The sequence below is a fragment of the Haemaphysalis longicornis genome, unplaced genomic scaffold, assembly GCF_048455015.1.
Source record: "Haemaphysalis longicornis isolate Haplotype H1 unplaced genomic scaffold, Haemaphysalis longicornis Haplotype H1 scaffold_8, whole genome shotgun sequence".
NCBI classification, from domain to species: Eukaryota; Metazoa; Arthropoda; class Arachnida; order Ixodida; family Ixodidae; genus Haemaphysalis; species Haemaphysalis longicornis.
The window spans coordinates 50,512,954-50,522,186 of NW_027526445.1; the positions used below are offsets into that span (position 1 = coordinate 50,512,954).

The window sequence follows — 9,233 nt, forward strand, 5'->3', positions numbered from 1 at the left end:
TCGTACGAACAAAATGCTCCACCCATAACGTCTCTGCTGTTAATAACAGCTGTTCGCTGTTCTTGAATTGGTGTCAGGGGTGGAGACGATTCCGCGGAATTTATTTTTTCCCACGCCTTCCGCAGGACGGCGTCAGAAACCAGACGCCAGTTCCTTGCAACGAGTGGGACTTCGACGTGGAGTCAGTGGAGGAGAGCACAATAAGCAAGTACGGCCTCGTCTGTCAAGATGCCTGGCTCGACCACTTATCGTTCCCAGTGTACGTAATGGGAGCGGTGCTGGTCACGCCGGCCATTGGCGCTCTCTCGGACCACCTCGGTCGTAAACCCACAATTGTCGCCTCCGCCTGGGTCCTGTTCTGCGCCAGCCTGTGCTGCGGCGTCTCGCAGACCTTCGCCCTCTTCCTCGCGGCCAGATTTGTCGTGTCGGCGACCGCCTATGCCTGCTTTCTCCTACTCTTCATCCTGCTCTACGAAGTGACCCGCAGAGAGCGGCGCACCCGGCTGACCCTCGTCAACACCGCCTTGCCGATCACGCTGATGCCGCGGGTAATCGACGTCATTCGCCTGGCGGATCCTGGTTGGAAGGTGATGAAGCTCCTCTTCGTTCTTCCGTGCCTCGCCCTGGCGCTGTTCTGCTCTCGGCTCGAGGAGTCTCCCACTTGGCTCCTGTCCACGTGGAAGATGCATCGAGCGGAGCAGGTCATATTGGCGGCGTCGGCGAGGAACGGCGTCAACCAGAACCAGGCCGAGTTGACCTTCAGGCTGCTCAAGTTGCAGATGAAGAAGCGAGAGGACGCGTCTTTGACGGTGGCCACTTTGCAGGGTGGTGTCGCGGTGGGGCTGGCCTTCACCGGCGGGCGCGCGCTATCCGTCGCCCTTGCCTGGCTCTACCTGCAGCTCAGCTTCTACGGCTTTCATTTGCCACCCGAAACGAACGGCGTTTACTGGGCAGCGACTCACACACTCCTGCAGGGGCTGCTTTACTGCTCAATCGGCTGGTTAGTGCACATCAGGGGTGAACGCGACGCCCTCTCCATGTGCCTCGTGCTCTGCGGCGTGCTGGCGCTCTTTCTGGCCGCTACGACATACGACGGTCACGTGACGGCCAGTTCTCTACTCACGCTACTCCTCAAGTGCGTATCTTCGGTGGGGTTTAGCGTCAACTACAGCTACATGGCCGAAGTGTTCCCCACCGGGATCCGGAGCATCGGCATGTGCTGCGCTTTCACTATCGGCAAGTTCGGAACCCTGTCCGCCGGTCTGCTCACCTCGACCAAGAAGCCGTTGACGCTGTTCATCCTACACTTGACGATGGCCGCACTGGCACTGCTCTGCTCGTTGGCGATTCAGTGGCTGCCCGTGGTCATGGTCGCGAAGAAGCCGGAGGAGGTGGCGAGGGTGCTGTCCGTGTCCTTGATGAGCGAGGAGCAAAGAAAGGAGATGATCAAGGCGTCCCTGTCTCCCGGATGCACCAAGAAGGACCCGAAGAGGCGGAAGCAGAAATCTCGGACGGAGAAAAGGCATTGCTGGTCGCCGGGAAGAGGCGCCGCCTCCCTTTCCGGGGCGCAGAGCCCGACCTCCGACACTCCGAAACGCAGCCCTCTTCCAGCGCAAACCCCCGAGTTTGCGGTGGATAGCTTGTAGAAGCTTGTGCATGCGACAAACTCTTTTCGTGTGTGCGAGTGTGTTGGAGTAGTAGAATCAGGCGACCCAATCCGCAATGATGTTGGAGCGCCTTGGGGGTTGCATTTGCGATCAAGTTTTATTTTATTGTTACGGTGTCAAAATGATTCCCGCGAGAACTGCTTTTGGAAGGACCTACACAACGCACAAATAAAATGAACTGTCAGCGTAGGTGAAGATTACTATTTGCTGATGATTATTTTGTTTGTAATTACTCGTGTACCTCATCGTAGTTCGATTAATCTAGAGACGAGTCTAAAAACCACGATCGAGGCAAAATTGCAAGACAGACATCGCGCGCATTTCTTTTTGTTTTTGTAAGTTTCCTCATTCACTCCGTTCTCCTTTTTCACCTCGTTGCTACAAACCTTCTGGCTAAGCTGGACCAAATTGAATGCTCAATCGATATCCACTCATGATCTGTGATGATCCACCTGACTATTAGGAGTGCAAAATGACAATGAAACATTTTATTTTCCTCTTTGCATCTTCACAAATATCGCGGGGTAGTATCTGCCTGAGATGTGCTGCTCAACCAATCATCTGATGCACCGATTCTCAATTCCTTGACCCTGGACCTTTCTCTCCTCGTAATTGTCAATAAATACATACATGCATTCTGACAGTGCTTCAAAGCTTCCTGTGTGAAGTGGACGTGTCATAGCAATGGAGCAGTTAAACTAGAGTTTCAAGTTGCCTGTGTTCGACAATTTTCAACTAGCTTGCTTTAAATAGCAAAATGTTCAAGTATTCAAAGCATTTCGAGGCCTGGCTTTTTTAAGTGTAATTAAATATATATATTCGAAGGCGCAACCCGCCCTTTCCGCCGTACCTTTTTTTAACTCATGCTCGACGCTTCAGGGCCAGGAATACCTGCTCAATGGGAACCGAACGTTGTGTGAGCCCGTGACCTTTCGGAGGGGGAAGGGGCCACCCAATTTTCATTTTTGAGGTCTGCTTTAATAAACGTCCTCTTCTGGTCGTCATACGTTGTGATCGGTGGCGATTCGTTTATGTATATATTTTGTTGCAATTTCCAAGAGCTGCGAAGAAGGCATTGACCTACCTAATCGGTGGGTAACCGGATCTTTATTTGGTGACCAAGCGGCTGCTATGTCACGTGTTTGAATTTGTTACTTGACCGACATTAATGGGCCGAACCATTGCAGTTATCGTGTAATCGCGCCTCATGAAATAAAGGCGGTTATACAAACGCGTAGAGCATCAAGACTGAATCTCAGTTCTATCGTCGGCATAATGATTGAGCTAAATAAACTAGATAAAGAAAGACATAACTTCGGTAAATGTGTGAAAAGTAGCAATAACAGCCTGGTATTTGCACTCAGTGGCGTAGCCAGCAATGCTTTTTGGGGTTTTTACACCCCCCGGCAAAAAAATTAGCACTGGCTTAGCTCGGATGCCAGGATATACGTAGCTTGAGCTAAGATTCAGCTGGTTATTCTTAGGTTTTTTGGTTGTCTAGGATTAGCTGGTTATCGTGCTTAGGGCTGCTAAAACCATTTCCCATCCAATCCTCTCCTATCCAGTCCAGTCCAGTCCAGTCCAGTCCAGTCCAGTCCAGTCCAGTCCAATCCAATCCAATCCAATCCAATCCAATCCAGTCCAGTTCAATCCAGTCCAGTCCAGTCCAGTCCACGCGAAACGGCAACGCGAAACGGCTATCAAGCGGTTCCTGCGCAGCGTCAGACTTGCCTACTGTACAACCGAGGCGCACAGCTGGGCACACTCCGGCGCCAGTGCTTCTGCCGCGGCTATGACGTCACTCCTCTGGAATGCGCAGACCCAATTGTCTACAAACCCGTTCTCCAATTGGATTGGATTTGCATCAATCCCATACAATTCAATTCTATCCTATCCAATCTAATCCAAATTCAATCCAATCCAAGCCAATCATATCCAATCCAATGCTCCTCGCGCATGCGCAGCGCAGCCCTTCAAGGTCAACGCGAAACTGCTCAACCTCAGCCAGTGTAGCTTACGCTACAGAAAGAGAAACGGGGAAAGTGGGTAGCGTGGGCGCAAACATGCGTTTCTTTTCTATTTCGAATATAATTTGCTTTATTCTTTTTTGTTTTAAATATAATATACTGACACGAAGTGTGAACATGGTGGACGAAAAATAGACTGAAATGCAGCGGGGAGGAAAGTGCTGGGAAGAGAAAATTCCGAAGGTTGGGGGGTTGGAACACCGATACCTACGCCCCCCTCCCCCTTTCCCCTGGTGGTCGTTCCTATTTGGACTAGATAAGATTAAAATTCAAATAACGCGGAAATGGCAAGATAGTTGTCAGACCCGCCGCGCTGGCTCAGTGGATAAGGGTTGGTCTGCTGAGCATGGGGTCGCCGGGTTCGATTCCCGGCCCCGGCGGCCGCTTTTCTGATGGGGGCGAAAAGCGAAAACGCCCGTGTGTACCAGATTTCGGCGCACGGTAAAGATCCCCAGGTGGTCAAAATTAATTTGGAGCCTTCCACTACGACGCGCCTCATCGCCTGCGCTGTGTCGGTGTGTTAAACCCAACAATCAATCAACCACGATTGTTGTCAGCGAATATCAGCGGACTCTAGCAAATCGGCGGAGTACTTAGGAAGCCGGCATATGTCGGTGGCGTGCGTTATTGAAAAATGGCGACTTCGGAATCTTTCCATTTCACGAGGCTTTCCATAGCATGGCGCTTGAACTCGACAGTAGCCAGAGGGGTTCGTCCGCGCCAGTACAATAACGCCGCCGAACGAACGAATAGACAAGAAGCTAAATTCACCACCGTGGTCAAATCTTCGTTTACTCGGCGTTAGGTAGAACGCGCAGGAAGCCATTCAAACGCGCCAAGAAGTATTGCCAAATAAAGCGTCTCGAGCGGCAAGGTTACAAAGCCCGTCGACAACTCGAGGCGGTAAAGCCGTTGCAGGCGGTCCGCATAGCACTCGTGCTTTCGCATTCACAACGCGAAAGAGACGCTTACATGTCCTCGGGGTTTGGTTCGGGGCAAAAAATTACGCCCACCTCCCCTCGCGGGAACCCTGGTGTGATGCGACGCTGAGGGGGTTCAAGCGCAACGGAGAGCAACCGTCGATCGAAAGGCCGCCGGAGAGCGGCACACCGGTTATATTCTATATATATGCGCAGCGCGCCCGAAGGAGAGGAAACCGCGGAGAGAGAGAGTACTGCACATGCGCAGCACCACGCGCAGCGCCTCCCACCGGCGGAGTGAGAGCGCGCTGGGCCGCACACGCCCTCACCTGGGCACGCGCCGGCGCCAGTGCGTCTGCCGCGGCTATGACGCAACACAATCCAACACAATCCACTTTAATCCAATCCAAATTCAATCCAACCCAAGCCAAGCCAAGCCAAGCCAAGCCAAGCCAATCCAATCGAATCGAATCCAATCCAATGCCCCTCGCGAGAGTGTTCGCTACCGGAGAGGAGAGCGGGAGAGTGGTTGCGGACAACGGACGCACGCCGCGGACAACAACGGACGCACGCAGGAAGGACAGGGCCGCCGACAAGAGATGCTCTGAGCGTCGCATCTAAAAAAATGAGGGAAGCTAGCACTCACGCGCAAGTCTTGAATGGCGAAGCTGTTGTATGTGATCATGGACGAGCCCACAGCTTTAGTATCGTTTGGTCGTGGTTGACTTCGGCGGCAAGGCACTTTAATGTCTCATGTCGAGCAAGGCGAGAGAGGGCTCGTCGTTTTGGTCGACGTTTTCGTAGTCCACTCTGCAAGCGCGACTTATCGTCTCCAGAGGATACTTTGCACGCTGAGCCTCTCGAAGCATAGCGCACTCTTCACCCTCGGCCATGCGAACTATCCGCGGCGGGGCCGTGTGGAGACAATGATCAAGTGCCACAGCTTCAACATTCAAGTCGTGGCTCTTCTACGTTACAGAGCGCATTCGCATGACGACACGAGGAGGAACGAACCAGGAGCGTGCGCTATTACGAGTCCTTTTCGTTCCGAGCAAATGTTGCGGCGAACTCTGCAGTGCCTTTGTGGCCAATGCTGGCCAATCTCCTCAAGTGGGTATGCTTTACTTGATGAACGTGGGCTCGAGGAAGACGTGTACGAGCGCTCGACATTTCTTTGCACTTTTAACTCCGCACACCATACTCCAACAAGTTGCTCATTAGCTTCGCTGTTAAACGAATGTAGTTACCAGCTGTAAGTCAATACTACCTCTTCCAAGTAAACATAAGTACGGTATGTTAAAGATGCTATAAATTAGGCACTCTTAGTGAAAGTAGAGGCAGTAAAATGCAACTTCTAGCAATAAGTTCCACCCGACCAGCGCCAGAAAGCTTGCTGTTCCTGTAAACATTGCTCAACACCAAACACATCATTCCTGCTGTAAAGAAAAAAAAAGCGAAACTACCTACAAGCGATCGGTTGGGCACGGCCGCTCGTTGGAAACAAGGTCAGGCATGCCGAATCGCGCGTCGGAAATGGGCGAGTGCGTGACAGCAGAGTTTCCAGTGGCCGCCTCTGCTTTCGGCGGGGGCGGCCCACTTCGGTGACGGCTCACCGAGTCCCGCTCCGGAGCGCCTTCGGAGTTGCCGGGATCAACCCGCATGAAAGCGGCTTCAACGAACGTCCTGTATAGCGTATATAGAAAGTGATATTATTAACAGTGACCGGAAAAATGACTGTGCAATCTCTAAAAGTGGGATGTCGTAGAATGCCGTCAGTAAATGGTAATCGTGGGTTAAGAGGGCTGCGATGACGCCGCCGCTTCAGCAGCCGTTCAGCGGCCACGCAGTGTTTGGAAAAACGGCTGTGCAGCCTGGTTCAATGCGAATTTGGTTTAAAAATTCTTTTAGTTGTATGCTCTTACATGGCCGCTTGATGGAAACAAGGTACTTGTTTCCATCCAGCGGCCGCGGCTCTGAAGTGAAACTATGACTGGTGACATTTATTCTAAATTATTTGAAGCTATCCTTCAGCACAGTTTTAAAAATATTCCACTTCCGGTCACCGAGGCGAACGGTCGTGAAATCATGAGCTCGTTTCGAGCGGCAACAGCGGTCGACGCGGACCGCGGAAACAGGACCGAAGGAAAGGAAAACCAGGATTTTCAGATTATCTTGCCGACGCTGCCTAGCGGACGCATTGTGCTCAACACCGTGTTTCTTCACGCTGACGTAAAGGGACGACCTTACCGAGTCGAAGACTTCAGGGACGCTCTGGCCCAACTTGGTGCACTGCCCGAGGTAATTTCCTTGGGTGCCTATCAAATGAATCATGTTTGGGCTGTGACATTTAGGAGTGCAGAAGCGACAAAGAAAATGCTGACCACGATGGAGCTGCATGTGAATGGGCGTCGCTGCCTCGTCATCGACCCACAGAATCAGGAGGTGAAGCTGAAGCTCCACTGGCTTTTGCAGACGAGGACATCCGTTCAGCGTTCGTGCCCTACGGTAGAGTCAGCGAGGTTACGAGGGAACGCTGGCGGGTCGCCGGCGTGAACGAAAAGACTTTTACTACGAGGACTGTGCTTCTCAAGCTCAAGTAAGGATTCAAGATCGGTGACCTACCTCACCAAATTCGTGTTGCCGGAGAACTGGCTCTCGTCGTGGTGCCCAGCCGGCCCATGCAGTGCCTTCGCTGCAACGGTGAAGGGCACGTGAGACGGGAGTGCAAGGTGCCTCGGTGTTCCCTGTGTCGACGCTTTGGCCATGCTGAGGCCCAGTGCACGAGGTCGTACGCGAGCGCGGTTGGGCCACCTGGTCACGACGATGAGTCCGAACACCTCATGGATGCCGAGGAGGCCGATGAAGCAGCCAAGGGCACGGGGGATCAGGAAAAGACGGAGGAAAAGGCCACCACGTCAATGAACGCTTGCGAGGCCATAGCGGCAGCAGGCGGAGGAGACAACGACGTGCCGGAGCAAGCTCCGGCTCCCACGGATGACCTGTCGAAAGACGGTGGCACCCGAACGAACGGCCAGGCAACGGTCAACTACGCCCCCGACGCCATGGACGTGCTCCGGAACCCGGTCACCAAACGGTGTCACATCGACGTTGCCGAGGGTGGCGTCAGCGACCCTGCAGTTCAGGCCGACGAGCCGCCGATGAAGACGACGCCGGGACGCCGCTCGACGACGCGGCTTAAGCCAAGCGTCGCGGTGGAACGCAGGAGTGTAGAGGCGTCGGGAGCGTCTCCAAAACAGCTCGACGACCCGGGGCCCAAACGCGTCGCTTAGCGACGCGCTGGATGTGAGCGGTGAATATTATGCCCCCGGTTTCCATTTCTTCACGGGGAAATGTCTTTTCTGAACCTAGCTACCCTAAACGTCCGTGGTCTTTCGAGTAAAAGACGGCAGAGTCAAGTACACCGCCCGCTAACAGATATAGACGTAGACGTCTTAGCGGTTCAGGAGACAAAGGTAGAGGGGGAGGAGGAGACCGGGGGCACGGTGCAACGTTTCACGTCGCGGTATTATGTGTGCGTCAGCCACGCAATTGGCTTTTCTGCTGGCGGCATGTTATTGGTGAAAAAGTTGCTGGGGCTTGGAGTGCGAGAGGTGTGCTCTGGCTTGTCATGGCGACTCGTTGTATGCGATGTAGTATTGAGTGGTGAAGAGTGGCGAATAGTGTGCTTGTACGCGCCGAATGAAGTTAGATAAAGGGCTGAATTTTATAATAACATTAGGCCGCATCTGTTGACAGACAAGCGTCTTGTGGTACTAGGGGATTTTAATTGCGTCTTATCCATGCGAGATAAGATTAGTAATCGGCCATTTCGTGCCGAGAGCACGGCTGTGCTGCAGGAAATAATAAATACTATTGGGTTAGTGGATGTGGGCGAATGTCTAGAGGGAGGACGGGAGATGCAATTTACACATTTTCAAGGAGTCAGTCACGCTAGACTGGATAGAATGTATGTATCGTGTAATTTAATTGAAAAATGTGAAGGGTAAGAAGTAAAGCTTGCATCATTTTCAGATCACTGCCTGGTGGTGTGTAATCTAGGATACAAGAAACGGACCTACACTTGCACGTGGGAGCTATGGAAATTAAATGATATGTTACTTACGGATGAAATCTTTTTTGAAAAAGTGAGTAATTTGATTCGGAAAATAGAAGCGGATAAAATCGGTGAACAATGGGAGTGGTGTAAACAGGAGGTAAAAATGAGGGCCATTGAGAGGTCCACTGTCGTACGATACGAATAGAAAATTATAGAAAAGACACTAAGGTCAAACCTAGAAAAACTTCTCCGTGAAGAGTGCAATGCGCCTGGGGTGTTTAGTGAGGATATCAGAAAAATGAAACAGAAACCGTTTCTGTTTCATCGTCAAGCGCCTCAAGTTGAGGCGCTTGACGATTAACGCTACCGGGGAGCCCTGGTGAGAGCGAGAGTGGACCGATTAGCCGGTGAAGAGGCCCCTACCAAGCGTGCGCTGGGTATAGAACGGGCGAACGCTCGACGTAATCATATAAGGGAGATAGAGTGGGAAGGACGGGTAACGGGTGATCAGCAAGAGATTGAACAGGCTTTTCATCACTACTACGAAGATTTGTTTGCCTTC

The 9,233-nt window shown here is 52.2% G+C and overlaps 1 protein-coding gene across 1 annotated transcript; it reads left to right on the forward strand.

The window, feature by feature from the left end:
• The first annotated feature begins 266 nt into the window (after nt 1-266).
• LOC144148293 (organic anion transporter 3-like) lies at nt 267-1,646 on the forward strand. The gene has a single exon (XM_077679849.1). It carries the CDS (start codon nt 267-269, stop codon nt 1,644-1,646), a length of 1,380 nt encoding a protein of 459 aa, XP_077535975.1.
• The last annotated feature ends 7,587 nt before the right edge of the window (nt 1,647-9,233 follow it).